Below are 27737 nucleotides of genomic sequence, written 5' to 3'. Positions count from 1 at the left end.
CCCTCACCAGCTTTTCCTGCTGCTGTGAAGGTCTCCAAATCCCCCCTCCCTCATCCATCTTGCCCCCGTCCCTGGAGGCAGGGTGGTGCATCCATGGGGGCCGGGGAGCCCCTGTGCAGAGTGGGAGTGGGGGCAGCCTGCAGCCTTTGGCTACGCGGAAGTAAGAGAGCCATGACAAAAAAGTACCTGCTTATTAGCGGTACTATTGAATATTAAAACTGAATTCATTCAGAATTATAGGTTTGTTGAAGCTAAAGCTTCCCTTTCTGTTTGCTTTTAAAACAAGATGTTTTTTGAGATGCTTACAGCTGTAAACAGTTTAAAAACCGGTACGATGTCATAATTGAGTATTTTAAGGGCAAAGGTACTACCTAAGACAATTTATTACTTCCATGTTAATTCCTCTGAAAATTACAATCTATACCTGTAAATGAGCATATATACAGTATTCTGAGATGACCAAACGTTTCCTAAGTGCTTTTTTTACATGTATTAGATGGTGTTCAAGAAGTGGCTTATATTCATTCAAACCAGAATGTGGTTGGATCGAGCAAAGCTGAGAATCATATGAGTCGGTGGGCTGTGCGAGATGTGTTTGAATTGAAGCAATTTTCCCAGCTCCCTGCTAATGTACCAGTCTACAGTGACAAGGTAAAGAGGCAGCTTTAAAAATGTTGTTTTTACTGTGTTTTTATCCTCTTAACTTTTTCTTTTAATGGCTACCATGAATGATCAATCCACTGATGCCAGAGGAGGAGGGGTTTCAAATGGAGGCCCAATGAATTACTGCTGGTATTTCTATGCTGGCAAGCCATAAACGATTTAGGTATTGGAATACAAGAGCAATTCTAACATCCAGGTAATGTCTAGTGAGAAGTATGAAAAACACAAATATAATCAACCTGTTTCATGTAACTTTTGGAATAATGATAAGCCAAAAGTATGAAATCAGGTACAACTTCAAGTTTTTGTTCTTAGCTATTGCTTGCTATACATAAATCTCTAGGGACATTCTGATTTTCACGTGGCTTTCAGACATCAAATGTGAGATTGTTTGTGTGTTGGTTAGTTTAACTCCTTTTATACAGTTCCATGTTTTGATTCAGATTTAGATGGACAGTGGCCGTCTAATTGTAAAGTGAACTGAGCACTCTCTACTCAATTGTTCCATGCTTCAAACATTTGTAACTTATTTAAGCTGAGCTTTTTGATAAAACACAAATGTTTGCAGCCTGGAAAAATGGTTGATTGGCAGATGTTCCGATTGGTCTTCACAGATGCATTAGCTAAGGGAACTGGTATGCCAGGTGAAAACTCTTACTCAGACATAAGCCCACAATGTCATTCCCACAATACTGTAGTTCCTCACTGCTTCTGATGTTTGTTGATTTACTGTAATTAATTGAACCAAAAGATGCAAAAGCAATTTTACATTGGAAAGTTCAGACCAGGCCAACTAGCAAAAAGTGAGACCTTTTCAATATCCAAATACAAATACTTTCCATCCCCTCCTGAATAGATCATTGGGTCACAAGTATTTGCGAATTCTACAGATATATCCCAGCCTACCCACGGCTGACAGCATAAGTGGAATGCAGTACAAGTGAAAGGAAAGTTTGAGGAAAGACCTGTGGCGTAATGTCTTAAAATGCAGGCTGTGGGAGTTCAGTTTTATTATTCATATGATTTATTTCTTATTACAGCTGAAGTAGCGTGGAATTTGCATGCCCACAGGTGTTACAAATTAATTGGTATCTCTGCTTGTTAATCCATGTGATTTGAGTTATCTCTTTCTGAAAACAAAGGAACAGCAATATTGGTTCACTTGAAGAGATTTAAATAGGAAGCACAACATCAGTAATAGTGGAAGAAACTGTATATAGATTTTATTTCCTGGTGTTAGTCTGACACACATGCATTAAACTAGCAATAATCCCCTTAGATGGCTGTTTCTTCTCAGATGTAGGACCCTAAGAACTGATGTCCTATAGAATTTTTTCTGAAAAAATGATCCATTTAGACAAACTGCTGCTGCTCATTTCTCTGTGTTTTTCTTTTCCCATTTCTTTATTTTTATTACAGATTATATTATATGAAAACAGTCATTGTTACTGTGGTGCTCATCTGTTTCTGCTGGATATTTTATTAATTTGCAGTCAGTTTTGCACATGGCGGCAGTCACGGTCACAATTATTTGTTGTGGTATCATGAAGAGAATTATGGAAAAATGAAAAAAAGCAACATTCAGATACCCTTGAGAGATTTTTAAAAAGCTACTGTTTCATACTATAAAATAAGGTCAAAACAATATGTTGAAGATCTGAAATCATTGTGTGGTGTTTAAGGTATAAACCCACTAAAAATTTCTGGGACACTAATTTAATTCTAAAAGTTCTTGAAGAATAGAGAGTAGGGCTTGATGTTCCCTTTGGATTTTATTCTTCATGGTTTTAATCAGGCTTTTTTAAAATAGGGACTGTTTGTAATTATTTTTTCTTTTGATACCCACTGTAGTCTCAACTTTTTAATTGATACCTTGCCTTATGTAGAAGATAGCATAAGTTCATTTGCAGAATGGTCAGTCATTCTTCATCTGAAGACTTTCAGATAGCCTAAATTTTTCCCATTTATATATATTTTTTTTTTCTAGCTATCACTGGACAGAGATATAGTGTTGTGATGGTCTCATTTTTTTTCTTTTTGTAGCAAGTCTTTTATCCTTTTAAGTAACAAAATGTCCTTTTCCCAGTCCAGTTCATCATATTAGTTTCACCTTTATAAAGCTGAAATTTATTAATATATTTTTAAGATATACAAAAATGGAGTAATAGTTCTGAAAGAGAGGGAGAAACACAGAAACCCTAAAAACTGGCTGAGGCACACCAACTGAGGTGGATTAATTTTAGATTAAGAAATAAGGGGTATGGAAAGGGGCATGATTAAAGATTAGGTGAGTTGTTTTTCTTTATTTCTGTCACCCTTGAGAACTAGAATGGAAATGCAGAAATAGAAGATATTATAAGCCATGACATTATGCTGTGAAACTATGACCGTCTAAACTTTCTTCAGAGAATATTGTATCGTTATATTTGGTTAAAGCAAAGCTTGAACTGTCATTTGGATGCTCTGTAGCAAGAATTCAGGCTCATACAAAGCAATACAATGGTAGCTAATCATATGGTAACTGAGTGAACATGACAGCAGCAAAAGGAAGTATTAAAATCTGAGTACAGTCGACACTTTCCATAAAATTGTTTTATGAAACAGATGAATATCTGTTGCTCTTCAAAATTGTCAACATCATTGTATTCTTCCCAAGAACAAATTTATAACAAGGACATCTACAGTTCTCGAATCTTATCACACGGTTGTATACCACCACATTCACAGCCTCCTAGATACAAGGGCCATTTATTCTAACAGAGAGTACTCTGTGATTTAGGAATAACAGAACAAGCAGCAACCTTGGCTACATGTCTTATTTAACACCAGTGAAATTTGAGGTAGGATGGCTTTCCAGTGCACATGTAGGAAGAAGGCTGCTTAACAAGTAAACCTATCAAAGTAAATAGTTTCTGTATTAAGCCTTGCTATGCTTTGCCCACTCAACTAATTTCATGGGTTCTAGAGGTTGTTTCATCCTTAATATTATAAACGTTCTTTAAAATATTCATCATTCTGCACACACTTGCTTAAAATAGTGATTACCTTATGTGAAACCATTGGGAAATTATCATCATGAACTATTTTTTGCCATTTGGTACAAAGACGATTTTGTTTTTCTTCTCAGCTAGGATATGAAACTAGTTGGAAAGGAAATGGTATTCAAAGAAGGCCTAAGGAGTATTCTACAATAAATGTTCATTCAGTATAAATGTAGACTCGAGAAGAGGTGAAGAACCCAGATAGAACTGTCCATGTTTTTGTCTTGCTAAAGAAAAGGAAAAATAGTCAAGACAGCTAGTCCCATAACAAAGCCAAGCTATTAAACATTCTTCCTAGGAAGAGATAAATAGTACGGGAAAAAATACAGGTGCTCACCTCATATTTGAGATGTCCACTGAATATTTTCAGTTTGCATTTTTAAATTCTTTTATAGCTATGGTGATAAAAGGCCAAAGAAGCCTGGCTGATCTTTCATACTAGGTTTTCATAATTTATTTCTATTGTCTTTTGTTTTTTGGATAACTTGAACTCTTATGTGAACTTTTTCTTAGTTTAACATAAGAAATGCAAGTCTCCCAGAGCCAGGATGAAACATCCTCTTCTACTGTTTCAAATGTATTCTGAATTGAATGCCTAGATTCCTTAATTATGGCCCTAATTAATGTCTGTGTTAATTGGGAAAAACAACCTATGTGAAACAGTTTACAGAAAATTCAGAAGTACAGAAGTCCGGCTTTTCTTTAGGCTCCTTTAAAGCTGTTTTTTGAGTGCGTTTTCTGAAGGGACCTTTTTTTTAAGCTGGGTTGGGAGAAAGAGTTTGAAGATGGGAGAAAATAATATACTTCCCTGAATAATCATAAAAAGGGGGCAGGATGCACTTACCTATTTTGAAAAACTGATAATATCCTACATTAGAGCTAATTTACCCTTTTAATATATGGAAAAGTATTAGTCATAGAACTCATACTGTACCTGTTGGTTATGTGGAGCCTCATTTTTTTTTTTTTTCAGTCAACTGCATGTTTTCAACTTAAGTTTACTTAAAGTTTTACTGAAAAGAAATGTACAAAGACAGCCATTCAATTGAGGATTAATCACTATGGCAACTGAAATGTGGTGACTGAAAAGGGGGAGGATGTATTCTCCCCTCAGCTTCCTGCCAGCTGTCATATTCAACCTCTGCGGCATGAATCCAGGCCAAAATATAGACTGTGACCAGCTCTAAGAAACTATATCTGTATTTTTATAAATTGGTACAAGAATCACACTATAAAAGAAGACTTAATCCCCTGAATTGGATGACAGACACTTGGCACTCTTGCCAGTGTTTGACAGGGAAATAACGGGATGCTTTGTAGTAAAACCTGGATTAATGGTAAACCCTTCTTTATGTTATTGCAGTTTGGTGTAAATGAGAGAACTAAGCATGCTGTCAGCCTAGGAAAAAACGTGCCCTTTGTATACCCAATGCAGGTTTAAGTGCTGTTCAGAATACTGTAAATACAAAAGTTGTGTTATTAAGAACTGCTTTTTATCGTATTTGTATTACATTGACATTTTGTAGATTACTTAAACAAAGGATTTCTGTTAGCTATGTTAGCCTTGGTCACAATGTATTTATATAGATTTTGGATTCAGCAGGCAAAGATAGTTGTTTACAGTGACTAGACTTTTGGGAGGTAGCATTCCATCATCCTGTTCTTCCAGGATAGTGAATGCTATTGTGTTTCAAAATAATTGTTCCCAAATGATTGGTCTGGTAATGTTGTTTCATTTAAGTTTACTGTTTCAGTATATTATGAAATTAACCCTTTAAGCATGTCTTAAAATACTGCATTTGAAATATTGTAAAACGTGGCCAGAAGTTGTTCTGGTGCTATTTAATATAAGTGGGAGGGGAGTTTGACGGTATGTATGTAGATCCTCTAGCCTCTAATGGAACAAGCAATTGCAATAGACCGAAGTTTTAAGACAGGCTAATGGTCCTCTGTTTGATGACTGTTGATTTATGATCAGCTTTCCAGATGTAATAAAGTTATGTCTCTCTTGAATGAGTTCATAGTTTTAACCAGGGGAAAAGGAAAAAAAGAAATTTGCTGCTAGCCTTGGACATGTCTGCTTAGGGAAGAGACAATGAGAGGCAGATGCTAATATAGAACGGAGAGATCTGTCCTTGACTGACCTGCCAGCGTGTAACTTATTAGCACCGTAGTCCCAAGCAAAAGAACAGACTTTCAGGAGTGGGGTATCAGTATGAGGTTGAACACATTAGAAAAGACAAGCTTGTAGCACTCTGCTGAGACCTTCACTCTCTTCTGGAGGAGCCCAGATTGCTTGTTCTTGGTAGCAAATGTTTCCTCACTGTAGTGGGTACAAATCTTGTTAGACTGTTATAGATATGTCTGTTTGAGGTCTAATGATTTTTTTTTTTACCTGATAGAAATAAAAGGTACATAAATGTTTTTTCTTCCATATCTGCAAGATCTGGTGAAAATCAAAGGAATACTTCTGAACACAAGCTGATACCATATATGGCTGTTGATAGAATCACATGACAATTTGGCGATGGTCATCTAAGAAGTTAGAGCTAAAACTGCAGCATATTACCCTAAACCAGATCCATTCACACACATCTTGCTCTTAGTGATTTTACTGAAGTTATTACCAAATAAAGTTGGGAATTTCAGAAGTTTTCACACAACAAAACATACTAATTTGCCTCTTCACTAATTGTTTTTCCACCCAAATGGAAAATGGCAGGGTAACTGTTACTATCTTCATAGACTCTGTAACAGCTAGAGGCTGTGATTTGCTGCAGCACAAGGTAGACTTGTAGAATGCTTACGTGTGCGCCTGCTGATAAATGCTCCCAACAGGCTGTTGTAGTAGCTGAGCAACAGAGCACTGCACACTCATTCACTGCACAGACCATTTTTATCAGATATTTTTTACTTTGGGTCAGGAGGTGATAACATAAAGACAGTCATTCTCTCTGAGAAATCCTCAGCAACTCAGGATAGATTTGCAATTGCTTATATCACAAAGGGGCTGGAATAAACCTGAGAACCTGGCCCATATGTTTTATTTCTGTTAAATATTGAATCAAAGTAATTACTTTGAAACGAATTCAGTTCTGTGTGTCTTTTTATCTTTGAGTTCTGTGAGGGCTATCCTTGCTTTAAGTATACATGGGGATATTAAAGCAGAAGACTTCTGGTGATTGAGCTGTTTGGTTTTATGAAATGTTAACTGTGTCACTGGGTTGAGAACATTTTTCTTGAGCAGTTACTTCTATGAGTCATCTTGTTGATTGCAAAAAGATGTCTACAGAATGAAGCAATGTAAAAGATTTGATGTTTCAGAGGGATTAATTTCCTCTTGGAGAAGTTTAAGGTGTTGACTTGTATATAAAGGTGATGTACATGTGTTTGGAGGTGCAGTTCAAAGTGGAAGGTAGGCCTGTTGAAAACCTCTTGGTAAATGTTAGAAGAAAACAGCAAGGGGGTGTCACAGTGCGTGTCTGCTACAAGCCACCAAACCAGGAAGCTTCCAAATTGCAGGATCTGGTTCTCATAAGGTAAGTGTCCCGTTTCCAGGCCATTGAGGCCCTTTGGGGTAGTGAAAGCAGGGATCCACTGTTTCTTTAACCCTGGCACGAGAAAGTGATGTTGTCATCTCTAGCTGTCATTTACCTCTACCTACCCATTGGATAGGAGGCTGGGTAAGCTTCAGGGCCATGCTGGAAGTGGAAACGATGAGTGGAAACCCACTGCTCTCACCTGGGATCAAGCCCAGGTCCTTCCAGTCCTCAGTCAGTCACCCTACTGACCTGAGGTATGCAGCTCCCCCTGATTCTTGTGGTGGACTTTAATAATTGGGACATTTGCTAGGAGAGAAACACAGCAGTGCATAAGCAGCCCAGCAAGTTCATGGAGTGTTTTGGGGATAACTTTTTGATACAGATGATAGGCCAACTAGGGGACAAGCTCTTCCCTACTTATTTCTCACAGACAGGGAGGAATTGGTTGAGAATGTGAAGGTGGAAGGTAGCTTGTGTGGTAGTGTCCATGCTGAGACTTCAAGATCCAAAGGGAAGGATGGAAGGGGAGTGACAGCTGAAGGATACCAGACTTCAAGAAAGCTGACTTGAACAAATTCTGGGACCTGGTGGGTAGGATCCCCTAGGAGGAAAGTCTGAAGGGAAAAATTGTTCAGGAGAGCTGGCTGGACTTTAAAGAAACCCTCTTAAGGGCATAAGAGCAAGTTATTCCAATGAAGTGGAAGAATGGAAGGTACAACAGGAGACCAGCCTGGCTAGACAGCAATCTCTTTAATGAGTTGAAACTCAAAAAAGAATCCTATTACATGGGCAGGCAAGGAGAAAATTAGGAAGACCAAGGCATGATTTGAGATGCAGTTAGCCAGGGGCATAAAAGTCAATAAAAAGGGATTCTACAAGTATGTCAAAAGTAAGAGGAAGAACAGAGAAACCGTAGATTTCTTACGGAATGTGGAAGGCAATCTAATTACACGTGGTGAAGGGAAGGCTGAAGTTTAACACCTTTTTTACTTTAGTCTTCATAAGCAGGGGCAACCAGATAGCAAGTGCAGCTGTCAGCCAAGATGAGGAAAGAGACAAACAGCTTAGAGTAATGACAAATCAGGTTAAGGATTACTTAGACAAACTAGATGTTTTCAAGTCGGCAGGGCAGGACAGGATGTACCTGAGGGTACTGAGGGAATTGGCTAATGTAATTTTGGAATCATTGGCTATCCTTTTTGAGAACTTATGAAGGTTGGGCAAGGTCCCAGATGACTGGAAAAGGACAAATATAGTGCCCATCTTATGAAAGCAAAGAAGGAGGATCTGGGAAACTACAGACCAGTCAGCCTGACCTCTATGCTTGGAAAGATCATGGAGCAGGTCCTCAAGGAGTCCATTTTGAAGCACCTAGAGAAGAACAAGGTGATCAGGAACAGTCAGCATGGATTCACCAAGAGCAAGTCATGCCTGTAGATGGGCGGAAAGCAGTGGATGTGATACACCTTGACTTTAGCAATGCTTTTAACTCTGTCTCTTACAACAGTCTCATTAACAAGCCAAGGAAAATACAGACTAGGCAAAAGTACTGTAAGATAATTGGTTGGACTATGATACTCGGTGAGTTGTCATCAATGGCTCAATCTCTAGTTTGGAGAAGGTATCAAGTAGGGTTCCCCAGGGGTAAGTCATGTGTCTGGTATTATTTAAAATCTTCATTAATGATTTGGACAATGGGATTGAGGGCATGCTTAGCAAATTTGCAGATGATACCAAGTTGGGTGGAGTTGCAGACACTAGGAGGAGTAGGGCTTAGGATCCAGAATGTCCTGGATAGATTGAAGAAATGGTCCGCATTAATCAAATGGGATTCAACAAGGGATGGAGGATGACCCTTGGGTACAATTATGTGGAAATGCCCAGAATGGGGGAATTTATATTTTTAAAGAAAATTCAAGTCCTTTAGGGAGGTGGCATGAAGAATTGTTTCATGATTAGGAACTAGCTAGAAAAGCCAAAGTCAGGCTCCCGTTCACATTTTATAAGTTCTTTTTACTATAGCAACTAAAGGCTGCAACAGTGATTCTTTTTATACTCGTTTTTGTATTGGAAAAATTGAATTTGGGATTCTCCTGGTTTCCCTACCCACTCAGGAGAGGAGACCAAAAACAGTGGAGTGTATCAGGGAAAAAGGGAGTTCACCAGCTTAAGATAGCCAGACAATGCCATCATAGGTAAGGAGAGAGCTGAATGGCATCCTACAAATGTTACTTGAATAACATGTAAAGCCAGTCTTGTTTGGAGGTCAATAATGTCATTTGCAGAGAGTAAGGACGTGAAAGTGAGTTTTCCTTTAAAAGCAGACATGGGTCATTGAAAATAATTGTTGTAGGTTTGTTCTTACTTTTAAAAACAGAGATCATTTAGTTGATGACATATTGCAAAGAGATTTCTGAGTTTGAGGACTGAAGACACACAGCATGTTTAGCTTTACACTTAAGTTGCAAAAAATGTATCTTGTACTTTATTATTAGGTTGTGTCTTCTTACCTTCTTAGTCCTGAAAGTGTCTATAGATATAGTAGTAGAGTGCAGATCGTACTTGAAATATGAAGATGCTGCCTATTTTGTTGAACTCTTGACTATTGCCTTCATGTAACTTTGGACTATGACCTGAAGAAAGCAAATGCAAAGTAAACATAATTTTCCAAACACCAATATGTTGCCTGTGATTTTGAGAAGAAAAGGCATCACAAAAAATGAAGAATAAATGGAGAAAAGTATTGTTTGTGGAAGATAGAAATGGTGGTTGCATATTCATTTTGAAAATTGTGTAGAGTAAATGAAATTTGAGGAGGTAAAAATAAACACTTTCTTGAGATATTTTTGATCAGTAACAGCGTAAAGGTTGCTAAGTACTTAATGATACTATTCCCTCCACATGCACAACTTGGATAATATCCACCTTTCTTTCCATATGCAAAATAAAGGAAGTCTTCCTTTACAATAAGTGCAATTGTGCAGTCACAGCAGAGAGACCGAGAAACAAATGGAAGATGGTCTGATGACATTTCCATCTACTCCTTTTTCCACTTTGAGCTGGGATTTCCCCAGTTCTACTTTATGATGCTTGCGGCAGCTTTTCATAGTTTCTTAGCCTTAATCTTCATCCTTTCCACCATATATAATTTACTTAATTAAGTGAATATTATCATTTGCAAAGTCATTGATTAGTACTGAAAGACCTTCATGTGTCACACTGGACCCATCATTTATAAGGTTCTTGAAAAAACAATTAGTGTTTACTCATTAGCCTAGATTTTCCTCTGGTAGAGGGGAAAGCTGACATACGTTCTCAATTGAATCAAATAATAAGTGTCATTTGCAAGTAAATAACACTTTGCTTTTGATACAAGGAAAAACTTTGCCAGTAACTAGACTTTTTTTCAAATACATTGTTTGGAAGACAGAATAAGAGTGAAGAGGAAGAATAAATTATAGGCTTTCCAATTATTTGGAATAGGTGCGGTGAATTTGTTAGAAGACCAATAAACCTACTATCAGCTATGCAATTAAAAGTTACGTGTCTTTCTTATTGAGAAGAAGGATTTCTTAACATGGTCCCATGTAATGTGTATTTGCAGTGCTTTCTCTAAAAATAAAACCAGACTCACTGACCCATTGGAATCCTGTTAGTTTTGCACTTCAGTGACTTTGTTTTTTAAAGTGGTTGAGAAATACAAAATAAATTAATTTAAGATATTTAATTTGAAAATGTGATATATAGTCCTTCGGGTTTGAAATTTAACATAGAAGTATCATCTCTCTTTATGAAGATATAATGATTGGCGAAAATTTGAAGGGTTGGGGTGTTTCCATATTATGTCATGGGTTGCATTTCAGCATATGTCGCTCACTAACATCTGAGTTTAAAAATTCTAAATATGTCTTTAAAAATACATTGGGAGAAAATGGATTACTACATTATTTTATATCTAGGTAGTGGTTGAAATCCTAATCCTAAGAAAAAGAGTTAACCTTAATTGCTTAGTTGTTTGGGTTAAATCCTGTTGTTGGACTACTGCTGAGTAGAATTTTGTGACTAGGGCTTGCCCAGTATAAGCACATATGGACCCTGCCTAGTCATTGCATAACCTCCTGCACTTACTCAGTAGGATTGTAAACTGCGTATAAGTGTCAAAAATGCCACGTAAGTGGTTGAAAAAACTGCTCTGTGGGCATGTGAGTGAAGTTATACTTTGTTCAAAATGTTCCAGTAGGTTTTCAGTTACTTTAACTGCAATCCTTTAACTGTATGAAAAAATGATTCATGAAAGTAAAAAATAGTCAGAGAATTTTTAGAATTCAGTGAAATGATGCATGGAGTTTTTTTGTTTGTTTGTTTGTTTGTTTGTTTTACTTACCTCTATGTAGAACTACCTTTAGAACTACTTTTTATTTTAGACCCTAGTCAAAGCTTCATTCAGGTCAACAGACTTTGGTCCAATTCTTAAGAGAACATGGAGGGAAATATCAAGGAAAGCTGCTCTAAACCTCTGTTCTTGCGCAAAGTTCCCATGCTGGTAATTTTTTGAAAGTTCTTAGACGTTTGAGTTTGTGCTTGGATTAGTTTGACAAAGTTTATATTTTGTGAAAATGTTCAAAGTATACCAGTAGTTGTGCGTAAGTGTAAGCTGTAGTGGTTTTTTTAACCAATTGACTTTTTTTTCCATAAATCTGAATTGTGTGTGTCAAAGATAATGCATCATTTCTTTCGGTAGTGCCTTAGGCCTGGAGTGATTTGAGAGCCTTTCAGGGGTGCCATGCAGTGTTATCACTCTTAAGTGTGCAAACATGATTCATAAGACAAACACAGAAATTTCCAATAGGAATCTATAATGCTAAAAGCATTCTAGCCTGTTATGGTCTATTTGACTTTGTGACAGAAGAAACTTCTCTATTATCTATTTGTAGTAAAAAATCAAATGAAAACTAAGAGCATGCCTTTTTCCAAGGGGTTCTTTGAGTCTGCTGAGGGGTGCCTTGGCTCCATCAAGGGGTGCCTCGAGTCTAAAAAGGTTTCGAACCACTGCCTTAGGCTTTCACTAGAGTTAGCTCTTTGGGGACATTCTGTTTATAGTAGTTTTCCTATTTCCAAACATAAGCTCTAAACCAGTTAATATGGGCAAAAAAAAGAGTTTGTTAACAAACTTCTGTAAACACACTTAGAAGTCTTTGTCCTCTCAGAATTATAGATGCCATTTCTAAGAGTTTATTTACAATGAGCAGTATGTTTTTACAGTAATTCTGGTTCTTTGCAAAGACAAGCAAGTTTATGACTCTCAGTACGTTTACAACATTTGGCTTTGTCCCAAAACCAAAAAAAACCCAACGGTTTTTAATCTTTTATGTTTAAACAGATGTGTAAACCAAAGCATTGCTGTCTCATACTTCAGTGTTTTTAAAGAAAGAGGTGAATGGCTGGACTTTCATTGTTTTTTAAATACTTTTAGGGAAAACACTAACATGCTGTACACCAATGGTGGCCAACCTTTGGCATGAGTGCCACAAATGGTATGGGTAGCCTGTGTACATGGCAAACAGCAAATTGGGAGTGGGGGAATGCAGAACAGTGGCAAATAGGGCAGGAAAAGGGCACTGAATTGGAGAGTAGGAGAGTAGTTTCTGGTAGTCCTGCCAAAAAGATTGGCCCTCATTGCTCTACACTATCTAGGGTAACACTAGTTAAATGATGAAAGTTTTTTATGATGCCTGGTTCCCTGAGACAAAATACAGCCAATACAAGTCATTATCACAGTGCAGTCTTATGCTACAGATATTTCAGAATGCAGCCCATCAAAATAAGCCATCATTCTCGTTTCTATTAACATTTGCTTACTAATTTGTAAGGTAAAATTCTATTATACCCATATATAATAGAGAAACAATCTTTCTTAATTAACAAATTGAGTAAGATGCGTATAAAATATTATTTTAAGAATAAAATGTATAATATTTGCTAATAAGTTTTAATCTGCGAATCTCATTAGAAGGGCCTGGTGTAAATTGCGATTTCACATTTTTCTTGAAAATCACGAAATTAAGTGATTTTCACAAAAAATGTGATTTGTGTGTGCTCTAAGCAGCAGGAAGGGGAGAAGCTGGTGCCATGAAGCGAGGTGGGGAGAGGTCTGCCCCTGGCCAGGACCGCCACACAGAGCCTCTAGACTGGGCAGCAGCTGCAACGCATTGCGGAGGGAGCGGGGCAGCGAGGAGCTGCGGCTCCTGCATTGCAGAGGGGCATTGTGGGCCTCCACAATGAGTGGGTGCTCATCTGCAGGTTTGCTTTCAGACATGACTGGAGCCGCCTCTCTCTGTGTGTCTGCAGCAGTCAGGGCTGGGGGCTCCTCGCTCCTGGAGTCTCCTAGAGTCTTCTGCAGCTGCCTCCTCCCAAACAGGCTGGAGCCCCTGACAAGGTTTCACCACTTCCTCCCTTGCTCTTCCCTTCCCCCTGTACTATGCTGGAGGACGGAGTAGCTTAAACATCTAAATAGAGTGAAAGTATCTGTTTAGGAAATTGGCTGTGCTGATGCATAATTAGTTAAATTTACAAAATATATTGTTGTAGATCAACTAAAATGTTGAGTGATTATTTCAGTTATAACCTTACTTAATCTCATGTCCATAAGTATCAGACCACTTTGTACACGAACTCTTCTTTAATATGATCTCTGTTAACATAATATTTAACGTGCAGCCTTATTATTATTCCCTTTCAGGTATGCATTAAGGTTGTTGGGAAGTGTCCTATTAGTAATAGTATTTGTTCACATAAAGCTATCAAAATATGGAAGCAAGATAGCAGGATTACGGCTGAACTATGAGCCTTAATTTTTTTATATTTTTGAGTTGCTTCCTTTAGCAGTCAAGGTTCTTTGAGTGAATCTGATATCTTTTATTAGACATTGGTGGGGGGACAAAATGCAGCCCATGGGCCAGATGCGGCCCGCCAGGCCATTCTATCCAGCCTGCGGGGCCCCTAAAAAATTTTGAAAATTAATATTTATCTACCCAAGGCTGCCTGTCATGTGGCCCTTGATGGCTTGACAAAACTCAGTAAGCAGCCATCCACCCAAAATAATTGCCCACCCCTGTATTAGACGAACTTAAATAGTTGGAAAAAATTCACCCAAAAAAGATTCACCCAAAGGACCTTGTTTGCCTATGTCCTTAGACACGGCTACAACCTACACTTCCTTTTTTATCTATTGGATGTCACCTGTAGAATATAATAACAATTATAAAATTGAAGTGGTCTTGTTTGGCTCAGGTGGGTCTGCAATGCCACATACTGCACATTCAGGCATTTCCTGGGCTGCAACCTTGCAGCATGGAGTTGGGGGAGGAGGGGGGTTATGACAACTGGAGATATAGGCCAAAAAACCCACACGGAAAAAAAGCGGGGCAGCACATGTGCACCACCCAAAACCAGAGCCTGGCTGGCTGGAGCCACACTCCAGCTGCTGGCCAGTCTTCAAGCTACAGAAGCGACATGGATGCAGGTTCCCTGGCCCCTAGGACGTCAGGTAAGGCTGTTGGGGCCAGCACAGTTGCTGGCCCCAGCCTCTCCTGCCCCATCCGAGGTAACCTGCCGTGCACCACAGGGCACGTGGCATGGGCGTTCCCCAGGGACAACTAGCAGCAGCACAAGGTGTCCTGCAGCAAGTTGTCCCTCTGGAACCAAACGTTTGTGCTCGTCTGGATGCAGCCTGTGAGTGCGGTTTTTTAAAACTTCAACTGAAAGCAGTGTTCACAGAAGATGATGGGGGGGAATGAAATATTATATATCAAGCATCTGCACTTCATAAACTGTTTATGTGAAAAGTTTTCTTGCTTTTTGGTCTAAAGTAATTGAGAATTTTGCATAAGGTATGGGGGGCATGTAACATAGAGAACACAAATGCACTACTAAGTAGAAACTAAGTGTGAATACAGATGGTTTGTGTAAGTGTGCTAAATGAGGCAAGAAAGGAGTGATGTATTTATTGAGACAATAACCTATTCATATGTGGAATATTTTGTTTTTACATTGCTCTATGGTCTGGATGGTGTAACTGAGTTTAGGGAGCCCTATAGTGCTAGGCTAAGGTATTTGGGCCCTAATCCTGTAGTATCTGAGAACCTCACAATCTTTTAAATAATGTATGCCACAATTCCCGTGTTTTCCCTGTTTTAAGGATGGGGACAGGAGGCACAGAAAGATAAACTGACTTGTTGAGAATTTCACACGAAGTTTTATGACAAAATGGGGAATTGATCTGTGGTCTCTTGAGTCCCCAGTGACTGCATTAATCGCTGAACCATGACTAGGGTGATATAGAAGTGCACCTTTTTTTTCATAATTTGGCTGCTGGAATTGGGGGTGTGCAGTATAAGCAAGGGAATATGGTAATAGTCATTTTTGCCTCTGCTAGGGGAAAGCATAAGTAATGCTGCTCAGGGAGCAGCACAAGGGGCATGCTGGACACTTACTCTCACCGCCTGCCCTGTCCTCCCCAAACAGAAGCTCATTCTGCAGAAGCTGCTACTCAGTTACTTACAGCTCCTGGCCAGTATTTTCAAAGAAAGATCTTTTATTTCCTTCATTCTGCCTTTCAGAAACAAGGTGTGTAACATATTCAGAGGCACATTATGGAAGAAAACAGAGTAAATCTGTTCTTTGAAATAGAAAAGAAGGTTTTGGTGTTTTTCTGTCTTGTGTTTTTGTTAGAAAGATGAAGAAAGCCCAGAAGAAAATCCAAAAGAAGCCGCATCGGTGAAGAAGAGCACTGAGAGATGGCAGCAGAGAGGGCAACAGAGGGCTGGCAAGCAGTTTCACCTCTGTATTACACATCCCATCATTCAGAAAAAGAAAAAGGTACACAGAGTAGGTTCAACCACCTTCTTGATTGGAAAGACCCCTACAGGAATCCGCAGGTGAGTTGCTGGGGGGGGCGGGGAAGGAGTGGCAAGACTGAAGTCAGAATCCTCAGGTTTCAAAGAGTTTTTCTTCAGGCAGTTAAATTAATTTTTCCTTTTGTCATAAAATTTAGGCATAATCATGAAACACTGGTGGCTTTCTATGACAAGAGAAGAATTTAGCTCACACTATACACAGAGTATTAGAATTGATTAATGAACTTAAATGAACCCACAAATTGTTTCAGCATGTTGAATCAGTATGACATGTTTTACATAGCTACGCAGATGTTATCACACCAGGATTCTTGGTGTATGTGTGCTCTACACAAAACTACAAGCTAGTATTAAACTGTATAAAAATGAGAAATGTTACAGGTTGAACTTTAGATTGGCTACTGGTACTACCCAGATCTCATCACTTACAGCTGAAAGACTGTAGAGAAAACTCAACTGTTTTTTGAGTGTAGGGCTCATTATTTTCTAAAACATACTGCCTCTCTACTGCTTTTTCTCCAGGCTGTGGAAAAAAAGACCAACTTACCTATTCTTTCTTGCTCCCTGTTTTTCACTACTGGTTGTTACAACAATAGAAGCATTTAAATTCCAGTAGTCTAGAGATAGTGGTACATTGTTCCAGGTGACGAGAACAGCAGAAGAGAAAGTTCTTTTACAATAGTTAGGTATTACACAGGCACAGAAATGAAGAAACTTTTTCTAGCCAGTCAAGATGCTGAGAGAGTGACTTTGTGAAATCAGCTGAAGCAAGCCCATGCAGGCTTTTAAAAAAATAACACTAATACCAAATAGTGTTACTAAATGGAGGGGGACATAACAATCCTGCTGCCTTCTACTTGAAGGAAGTCATGCAGTAAAATTCTACAAACACTGAAATCTGGAGAGTTGACATTTGGAAAGGTGAAAGGTCTATGCATAGAGGCATATGTATAAACAGATGCATGGCTTTGGATATTTAAAGTGCTGGCAGTAAGTTCTTTTTGAACAAAAGCAGACTGGATCACGATCCACATTAACAACTGGGTAAATTATCTGTGTTGTGGTTAAAATAAATGTTGTGCTGATCTGATATTGGAATGTTGGCATAAATTACTATAAGATCTTTCCAGAATAGCTTGAAACTGAGCCAGTTCAATTTGCTTATCTATTCTGTAGCTTTGTACTGTTGATTTTTAATATAACTTAACTATCAGGTAAGTTTAAGTTACATGGAAAAAGTGCTGTATATATAGCACTTGAAAGTTAAAATATACATTTAAGACAGCATTTTTAATCCTTTTCTTCTCTAAAAGGATTAATTGGGTACTTTGTGTACTGTGTAGATTGTTAATCATGGCAAAATGCTTTTTAGAGGGCAAAAATGAAATATCAGGAGCTAAAATTTCACTTTACATAGGCTAGCAGGAAAATACTGAGCATCTTTAGAGAACAGCTTATAACAGTTTTCTATCCAAAGGAGAGAATTGTCATATTATGGTTTAGGTCACTTGTTTTGTCAAGAAAAAGGAAGCTTTTTTTTTAATCTTCCTAGATAGTAGTACCATATGTGGGGTAAAATAAGATGTCAGTGTCAAGCCTTCGTAGCCCTGAACTATTTATACTCTTAAAAACTAATTTCAAAGCCTTACATCAGTGGTTCTGAAACTTTTTTTCCCACAGACCACTTGAAAATTGCTGAGGGTCTCAGCAGACCACTTAATAAACTTTTTTTGTTCTACAAATCAAAGCACACAGCTCATACTTTAATATCAGTAGTCTTACCGTACAAGTACAGTTATTCTCGATTGTTCCGCAACCTTTCTGCAGACCACCTGAATGGAGCTTGCGGAACTGTGGTGGTCCGTGGACCACAGTTTGAGAACCTCTGCCTTACATGGTTTCAGACATGATTAATAAAATAATCTTATTTCATGTGAAATGAGAGCGGGAGCCTCTTGTTAGCCCCTGTATTTTAACAAGCTCTTGAATTCTGTGACTGAGCATTCTAATGAGTTTAAAGTGAATAATCCTCAGGAAGAGAGCAGGTGTTTGTAGACAGGATATTTGAGATGCTGCAGCTAAATGCAGAAACTGCTAAGCTTTGATGTAATAGAGGCCTAACATGGAGAATGCCAGGGATAAAAACAGGCCTCTTGTTTGCATATAGGCCTTTATTACTAAGCCAGTTGAATTTTGCAGGAAATCTCTAGTTAAAACTGAACAGCGGTATGTTTGGGACTAGAGGCACAATCTGGTGCAATCAGTGTTTGATTATGTACATTTTAAATGTCTGTAGATCTGAACCTTTTAAAGGTATCCCAAAGTGATTTGAATGGCAACAAGTTATATATGGGTAGCCAGAAGCTCAGCTATGAGACTCGCACAGTTTAGTGCATTAGAAGTGTTGTATAGTGTGTGAGTGTGTTTTGTTGGTTTTTTTTTTTACTGAGGTGTAATGATAAGCCTAGCTTACTGATAAACTTAGCCATTCTTTGAAATGTCATGGAACTCTTAACTTCAATGTGAATAGCTACTGAAGTGACCTTAGGTCCTAGACATGTAACATTTCAAGCACTTCAAATTCTACTCCATGTTGAAACGCTGCAGCCACAGACAGATATACAACCCCTGCCAGAGTACTTCAGTCCCTGTGAGGTATGCAGAGAATCATTTGGAAGTGCTTTCTAATGGATGCTGTTTGAGTCAGAGTCATTTTTGGAGCCCTTCAGATGGCATGCGTGTCTGTCCACTTGTTCTTTGAAGCACTTCAAAAGCACGTGAAGTGCTTCCAATGCCTTGGTTTTAATGATTATTCAGAATGATGGCACTCGGGCTTTATTTTTGCACTTGCCTAGAATCATACTGCAGTATCAGTATTGAATCAGTTCTGTTTTATTTGTATGATTTTCCAGGCCTGACTTAAGGAAATTAGCATAGCAGCTTTTACAGTATACAGAGCCTGAGGAACATTCTAAAGATGAAATAGTAAATAGGGTAGAGAGTATAAAAAATGATTGCACGCCTCTGGCAGTGAGATTTGTAGAAGGACTGGCTATCAGGTGTTAAAGTGCTGCAGTACCAGAAATAGACTGAAATTTAACTGTATTAATGAAAAAAAACTTTAGGAGTTCATTTCTGATAGAAGACCAATACTTGAGAGACACTGACAGATATTAAAACGATGATGCAGTTGGGATCGGAGGGACATGCAAAGCATATTTAGGGTAGGTCACAAAATTCCTCCATCCCAATCACACCACTGTGGAACTGGTTCCAGCCAAATCCTGTAGATCAGGCAGGGGGTGGCTGTGTCCTGGACCCACAGCTGCCCTCAGCTCTCTGCATCTGCAAGCAGGGAATGCCAGGCAGGTGCTCCAGGGCCTGAGAGGCTCAATCCTGTGTGGGAATTCCTGGGCTGAGCAGGATTAGGTCCCTCAAACCCCCTGAACACCTGTCCCTCCTGGGTGGCTGAAGAGTGTGGGCAGCTGCAGGCTGCCTGCACTCCTCCCACAATCAAATAGATGACCACCTCAACAAAGGAACACTTCTTACACTACTTTTTGTCATAGCCACTGATGTGGTGCAACAAAGGGTATAGATGTTTGTGCCACCATTTGTTTCTGCCCTCTGAGACAGAGGTTCAAACTCCCTGTGGGTGACAAAGGTCTAGAACCCAAGTCTCCCACTTCTGCATGAGTGTCCTAACCCTTCAGCTTCTAGAAGCTGTACATGGGAGGGTCCTTCTCCACCTCCATGACCCCCCCCCTTCATTTTTTTTTGGGTACTTCCACATGTATGCATCTATATACACTATGGCCAGGGACAGACATTCAAAAAGCCTGAGCCTGAATTGATTCAACCGCTGCAGGTTAGTCTAACCTGGCTAGGCTGAACTGGTTTCCAACCATACAGACAATCCCCCTGGACTGAGGAAATTCAGACACATGCCTGCAATAGCTCAGGCTGGAAGCCAGGGAGCACTAGAGCAGCCCTCCCTGCCCTTCCACAGAGCTAAACTGAGGGGGGTGTGGACAGGCCCCAGCAGGGCTCTGATTAGGGTAGGGTATGAGCCCCCTCCATGCCTGCAGTCCCAGGCTTTTCCCCACTCGCTGCTCAAAGAGTGGGGGTGTTGCCAGCCTGCAGCCCTAGGCTAGCACTCTGAGGCAAGGGTGGGGGGCAGGGGTGCAGTACATGCATTTCTTGATGATACAGAGCTGTTCACTCTCCCTCCCTGCTTCTGTATACTGTCTGCAGCAAACTGACAGGCAAGCAAGTTGGTGTGGGGGGGGAGGGAGGGGGGAGCTGATAACAGTGTTTATCGCTCTTATCTCATTGTTTATTGCCCCATTAAGAAAACAACAGAGAGACATTACCAGCTGTGCTGTTGATTCAGCACAGACCCAGTATGTGGTCTGCTGGCTAATACATAGCCACCTTGGCAAAGGCAGAGGGGAGGGGGAAATTTTTGCTTAACAGAGAGTGGTGAGGGGGAGGGAGGGGAGCAAACAGCTCTTTTCAAACGTTTCCAAGGAAGGACATTAAGCTACCTGTTGATTAGCTCCAAAAAGCCAGTCTGCCTTTGTCTCTCCCACAGCATAGACTATAGCCAGCATGTGGTCTGCTAGCTAATCCGGAAGTGTCTGCTAAAGCAGAGGGGCAGGGAGAATAATCCCTTTTTAGCATGGAGAAACTAGGCAGATGCAGAGGGGAGGGGCCAGCCCTGATGTGGAACAGAAAGCCCTGCCTACCCCAGAGAGCATGTTGGGTGCTGGGGGTGTCTTTTATCTTAAACCAGCAAGGGGTCTGGGGCAGACATTGCATAAACTGGTTTGAGCCAAATCAGTTAACTCTGATACTACATTCAACCAGGTTTATCTCAAACCAGTTTCAGCCATTTTCAAACTGGTTTATGTGCACTGAACATCTGTTCTGTTACAGGTTTAAACCAGTTTCTGATCACTTAAGGCGGTTTATGTGTAATGTCTGTCCCTAGTCTGCGTGTATAGTTTATCTGCAGAGAACTGTGCTTATGTATCCAAAGTACAAGACAGGGGCCAGAGACGGCCAGTTAGCTAGAAAACTGTCAGTAAGACATGCAAAAGGAAATTGAATTCTACCCTGAGTGGCTAAGGTGTCAGAAGTTGACTAACAGAATTTTCACCTTAAGGTTTTTGCTTCAAAGTCAGTTGAGAGTAGCATTGACCAAAAAAAAAAAGAGCGGTCTTTAAAGTTATCTGCACCCTACCTGAAATGGATAATCTCCCAGCAGTCCTGAGAGGGGGGATGTATTCACAGTGTTCTGATTTAACTTTATTTTTAAAAGGATGTCTAAACAAGAAGTTTTAGGTCTTGACATTCAGTGGGTGCATCTACATATGCACCCAACTGTGCAGTTGTTACCGCACAGTCATTTAGTACTTACTAAAGCAGTTTCCTACCTCACAGTCCTGGTGGCACATGGGTTGTTTCCAACCCTACTGTGCAGTAGCAGTTGCGCTGCTGTGCAGTAGTGTAGGCATCACAGTTTGTGTCTGCCAACGGTACATCACTGTTGCGATGAGCTGCAGCAACATAGTCTCATGTAGATGTACCCAGTGTGTACTGAAACTTTACCATGTACTTAAAATAAGTATTTTTGTAGTTGTTTTTGTTTGGCTCTATGGATGTTCTCTTTTGATAAGATCTTTCATCCAAATTCTCCATTGGATCAGGTAGCAGTTTAGGATGAATTACTCAGTTTAACATGTTTTCCTTTTTGTAATTCTGAAATTAGTAAAAAACACACATTTGGTGAGATGAGGGTCCTAGCTTAGGTCCCTCTTCATGTTTAGGCTTCTTAAATGGATTGCCAGTCATTGAGTGTCACCTTTAGTTTTCTGGAGTAGAGTTGGACATAGGCTTTACCTTGCACTTATCACCATTGTGAATCAGGAAATTTTACTGAATTATAATTATCTATTATTAGTTCTCTTTCCTATGGGATTGGGATTTCTGTAAAATAATGATGGTAGTCTTTTAATACACATCACAAGCAGGTCCAGGGAGGTGATCCTTCTCCTCTATGCATCACTGGTCAGGCCACAGTTGGATTACTGCGTCCAGTTTTGGGCGCCGCACTTCAGGAGGGATGTGGCTAGCATTGAGAGGGTTCAGAGGAGGGCCATTTGCATGGTCAAGGGGCAGTGGGGCAGGCCCTATGAGGAGAGGCTAAAGGGCCTGAACCTATTCAGCCTCCACAAGAGAAGGCAGAGAGGGGATCTGGTGACTGGTGGCTGTTTACAAACTCACTGGGGGGGTGGCCAGCGAGAATTGGGGCAGGCTCTATTCCCCTTGGCACCACCCGGGGTTACTAGGAATAATGGCCACAAATTGTTAGAGAGAAGGTTCAGGCTGGACATCAGGGGACATTACTTTACAGTTAGGGCTGCCAGGCTCTGGAATGGGCTCCCAAGTGAGGTGGTACTCTCTCCTGCCTTGGGGGTCTTCAAGAGAAGGCTGGACAGATATTTGACTGGGGTGATACTACTGCAGCACCCATTCCTGCCCGTGGCAGGGGGGCAGACCTGTTGGACAGTTTAGGTCCCTTCTGACCCTAAGCACTATGAAACTATGTACTGTAAATCATTATCAGTACCCAACAACACTTCTATCCCACTTTCTTCTCCCAGATTGACTGAAATATTAAAAATGAAAACACTTGCTTTAAAAAGAGCTCATTGCAAAATAGACATTGTGGTAGGTTCTGTTTAGTCCAGTGACCGACTCCTTATCAGCTGCATCTTTTATTTAAAGAGCCCTGAGAACTCCCCAAAGATTCTTAGCATCAAATCTTGATTTCTGTTCTAAAAGATAAAGGCTGTGTAAGCCCAGAAGCCTACACTAATGGCTGTTTTATACATTGAGGAAGGAGTTAAGCCAGTTTCAAGCATGCAGAATAGACAACTCCAAAGATCAGGCCTACAGAAAATGTATAGCATAGGTTCTGCTTAATCAGATGGTGTGAAGTATTTTAGATTGATCTATATGGTCCTAAGCCAGACCGAGGTTCATGTAGATGGGTTTTTTATTACACTGGACATCAGAGCTAGGGTCCTGTCATAGTAAAACACGTATCAGTCCATGTTCAGAATCTGTCAGGAGGTTAATCAGAAGGTTATTGTCAGGAAATACTCAAGCTAAGCCTAATTATTGTTATAAACAATGAAAACACAAAACATTTAAAGGGCAAACAGCTTCATGACGAAAGGTTAAATGCAGAAGTTGGGTTGTCACGGATACAGCATTCCATTTATTGTATGAGGATAACGCTTTCAAAAGTGACTTAGGAGCATAGGGCCAGTGAAATGACTAGTTCAGTGGCCAGGCAGTTATATGGGAGGGAGGAGACTTGGATTCTGGTTTCTACTGCCAGGAGTGTTCATACATCATATCATGGGGCTTTTTAATGTAAAATCCAATGCAAGTGAAGTGTGAATGTCCCTTTTGAAAAATCCTGCCTCTACATCATATTTGTCTAAATACATGATTGTAAAATACATGATGTCCACTAAAGTTGTGATATGTAAATAACCTAAGTGAACCGATTTTTATTTTATACTTTTAGTGGGGTTTGGTTTTTTGTAAATTTAAAGATGGCAAATTAACATTTTTTAAATTTATTTATTGATGGCTGCAGGAAACAATTTGAGGAAATGGTCTCCTACTTCAATATGGCTTCAGTGGAAGAACTTGCAGAACACATTGCAAAAGCAACATCAGAAATACGACAGAAAATGTTGAAAGATTTTTATGCAGCAAAGTACCCAGAGTTAGAGAACATTTTTACAATTGAGGTTCCAGCGTGTGTTTCAGATAGATGTGAGGAAGATGAGATGTGTTCAGCTCATTCCAGAAAGAGAAAGTCCCCTATTAAATTTAGGAAATCACGGTCTAGTGCTTCAGCAGTTGAAGATCCTCCCCATGAAACTACAGAAATATGTAGCCAAAAAAGACATAAAGTAGAAACAGAGCAAGTTCACAATAACTCCTGCATACAAGATGGTGTGTGTCTTAATGCCGAGTATAAACAATTGCCCACTGTCATTACCCAAGATAGCATCAGTGGCAGAAACAGTCGGGCATTCAAAGATTTTATGGCATCTGGCTCATTAAGCAGTAAATCAGAAATAATTGAGGTGCTGTCTGCAAATGCCACTTGCAGACAGCAAGACTCAGAGGGGACAGTGTCTCCGAGAAAAAGATCCCTGTCTCAGTCAGAAAACGGTGAGAAACTCTTCTGCAAGAAAAACTCTTTTGTAGACTTACTGGGAGACACCTCTATTCTCAGTGACCTCTTCAAAAGTGATGGAAATAGGCCTACCCAGCTGCCAAGAAGATTCCCTTCAGAGCCTGCATCGAAAGCAAAAGAACGACCAAAAGACTTCTGGGATATGCTGAATGAGGAGAATGATGAGAGCATTGGGAAGCTGACAGATGTGGCAGTCATCAAGGAGCTGTGTGAGAGAGCGCCTCTTGCTGCTCTGACAAAAAAGGAAGAAGCATGTGAAAGTTCTCTTTGGAAAAAGAATGAGAATTTTCTGTGGAAAAAATATAATGCAACTGAACCTGTGCCTGGCACATCTCTAGATGCATAGATGTGTACATTTATCTTACATCTCGGGTACCAAGCTAATCAGTTGCAAAGTGATTAAGAATATTCACTGGTATTAGTAGCATAAATTATCAGACAATTTTCAGATTTATTATGCTCCAGTCTTATTGCCCTTGGGGCATAGGGTAAGATAGTCTAAGATAGTATGTTACTGTGTAATGAACAAGGTAGAGATTGCAGTATGGTTTTAGTAATTCAGTGTATTTTTAAAACTTGATCTTTAAATTTATGAATCATAAGAAAGTAGGGCTGGACTGGACCACCAGAGGTCATCTAATCCAACCCTATCTTTGAGGCAGGATCATTCCTCTCTAAACCATCCTAGGCAAGTTTTGTCTAACCTTATTATGCACGTACAGGGAATAAATGGAAGGAATGGCAAGTTGCAGGACTATTACAATGGACACAAGGATAAGAAGGTGCAAACTTTCCCTTTACGACTTCAACTTTGGTAGGACTTGAGAAGAATTACACCAGTAATACTGCTGTAATCATTTGAGTGTAAAGCATAACAAGATAGATCAGGGATGGGAAAATACAGCCCATGAACTGGATCTGGTCCACAGAACAATTTTTACCCAGCCCATGGTGGGTCCTTCAGCCCTGCTGGGCGGTGTTGGGGCACCCCTGTCCCGTGCCATCCTGCAGCTCCCCCGAGATGCGTGCACAGCAGTGGCAGCCCCCAGCTCTGCCGGCTTGGTGTGGGGTGTAGTGGTGTGGAACAGAGTAGAGCAACACGGAAGCTCCAGTGAAGGCGCCACATCCAGAGTTGGGGCTGGAGGCTGGTCTCCATGGACCGCACACGGCCAGGCGGGGAGCTGCATCCCTGAACACAGCTCCCTGCACAGTCACACACAGTCTCCATGGCGAGCAGCCCCAGATGAAGCTCCCCATCCAGCAGCACACAGTCTTCACAGAAACCAGCCTCAGATGCAGTGCCCTCACTGGGGCACCCATCACTGCCACTGATCCCATGCCACTATGCCACACACCGAGATGGGAGAACTGGGGACTGCTGCCACCACACAGGCATCCTGAGGCAAGCTGCAGACTGGTATGAGATGGGGATCCCCCAGCACCTCCTTTAACCCCAGCCTGGTCCTGGCCGCTGCTTCCAAGTGGCAGGGTGTAGAGTCGCCGCTGGGTCCATCCTCTTCCCTCCACTGCCTGTGGGCTGTGTACCCCGGGCTGGGGGAGGGGAGAGGAGGGGAGGAGGGAAGGAAGTTAAGTTTCCCTTCGCTTGGGCTCAGTGGTGACACATGGCTGTTCCCTGCCCCTGCCTCCTTCCCAAGCTTCCTCCGCGAGGCACACAGCCTTCCTCTCTCCCCAGCTGCGGCCTGCCAGTGAGGCCCAGTGGTGGCTTCCAGCTTTGCCCCAGCTCCACACTGGCACTACTCCATGATCCCAGCCCCACATGCGGCTCCAGGGAGCCGCATGGGCAGGGTGTGCGGGCGGGTGGGGAGCTGCATCCAGGGCTGAGGCTGGGATCATGGGGCTGGGATGGGGCAGAGCTGTGATCCACTCCCTGCATGCCCCTGCTCATGGAACCTGTGCAACTTGGTTCTGATCTAGCCCCGGCCCCATGCCATCACCACCCCGCAACCCCACCCTGTGATCCCGGCCTTGCCCGCCCGTCCCACTCCTGAATACTGCTGCCTGGGGCCTCATCCCACATAGGGGATTTTGATGAGTTATTGCATGGGGTGAGGAGAGGAGAGGAGGGGAGGGGGTGACCCAGCCCACAACAGCTCACCAAAACAGCCTGTGTGGCCCTTGGGCCCCAATAATTGTACACCCCTCAGATAGATACTTCTTGAGTAGCACAACACCACGGGGCATGAGTTATGGATCACTATTTTGCCAATATGAAACTAAAACTGAGCGGTGTCTTCATAGCTACTGCAATATACAACTTTAATTGCACATTCGCTGTTTTGTATCCTACTGTGATACAGCTTATGCTCGTTTTAAATGTAACTGTTTTAATGACATGAATTGCTATTTTATGCCAGTGTGCATAAAGTCAGTAATGACTCCCGGCCCCATGCCATCACCACCCCGCAACCCCACCCTGTGATCCCGGCCTTGCCCGCCCGTCCCACTCCTGAATACTGCTGCCTGGGGCCTCATCCCACATAGGGGATTTTGATGAGTTATTGCATGGGGTGAGGAGAGGAGAGGAGGGGAGGGGGTGACCCAGCCCACAACAGCTCACCAAAACAGCCTGTGTGGCCCTTGGGCCCCAATAATTGTACACCCCTCAGATAGATACTTCTTGAGTAGCACAACACCACGGGGCATGAGTTATGGATCACTATTTTGCCAATATGAAACTAAAACTGAGCGGTGTCTTCATAGCTACTGCAATATACAACTTTAATTGCACATTCGCTGTTTTGTATCCTACTGTGATACAGCTTATGCTCGTTTTAAATGTAACTGTTTTAATGACATGAATTGCTATTTTATGCCAGTGTGCATAAAGTCAGTAATGACTCTGTTACCCCCCCCAACCCCAAATACACCCTTGTTTAAATTAAGGAGCTGTCACTATGCCCAAAATCCTCTTTCAAGTTACTCCAGCATAATCTCTGATGTTCTCAAATATGGCTTCACTCTTTAGGAAGGAGTGAAAAAAACATATGAGAACTCAATGTCTGTCTAATCGTTCTCACATTTTTAAAGCATAAATTAATGTTTTTTATGAGAATCAGTAACTCAGATAATGGATCCATGGAGCTTTTCATCCTATACATTACTTATTTTAATTAGTTCCTGGCCAGTTTGAAATGACTTGGTAACTTTGCTTACCATTCAAGTATTCCAGTGAGCCAGGGGCCTTTATCAATGAGGTAGATTCTACATGGCTATCACTGTTATCAGATAGGAAGGTATCCAGTGAATGCCACAGACCAGCTTTTTAGGT

The 27737-nt window shown here is 40.9% G+C and overlaps 1 protein-coding gene across 11 annotated transcripts in view; it reads left to right on the top strand.

Moving 5' to 3' along the window:
- Positions 1-26812, top strand: part of ERCC6L2 (ERCC excision repair 6 like 2) — a 104987-nt gene extending 78175 nt beyond the window's left edge. For all 11 annotated transcript variants that reach the window (XM_025197675.1, XM_025197673.1, XM_025197677.1 and 8 more), the window contains 3 exons: positions 497-651; positions 15977-16182; positions 23837-26812. In XM_025197675.1, coding sequence (XP_025053460.1) covers positions 497-651; positions 15977-16182; positions 23837-24794 — 1319 coding nt within the window. In that variant the 3' untranslated portion in view covers positions 24795-26812. The remainder of the gene's footprint in view (positions 1-496; positions 652-15976; positions 16183-23836) is intronic.
- The last annotated feature ends 925 nt before the right edge of the window (positions 26813-27737 follow it).

This window comes from Alligator sinensis, unplaced genomic scaffold (assembly GCF_000455745.1).
Source record: "Alligator sinensis unplaced genomic scaffold, ASM45574v1 scaffold240_1, whole genome shotgun sequence".
In the NCBI taxonomy this organism is placed as follows: Eukaryota; Metazoa; Chordata; order Crocodylia; family Alligatoridae; genus Alligator; species Alligator sinensis.
The sequence above is the reverse complement of the archived record's forward strand: the minus strand, read 5'-3'. Positions and strand labels throughout refer to the sequence as shown.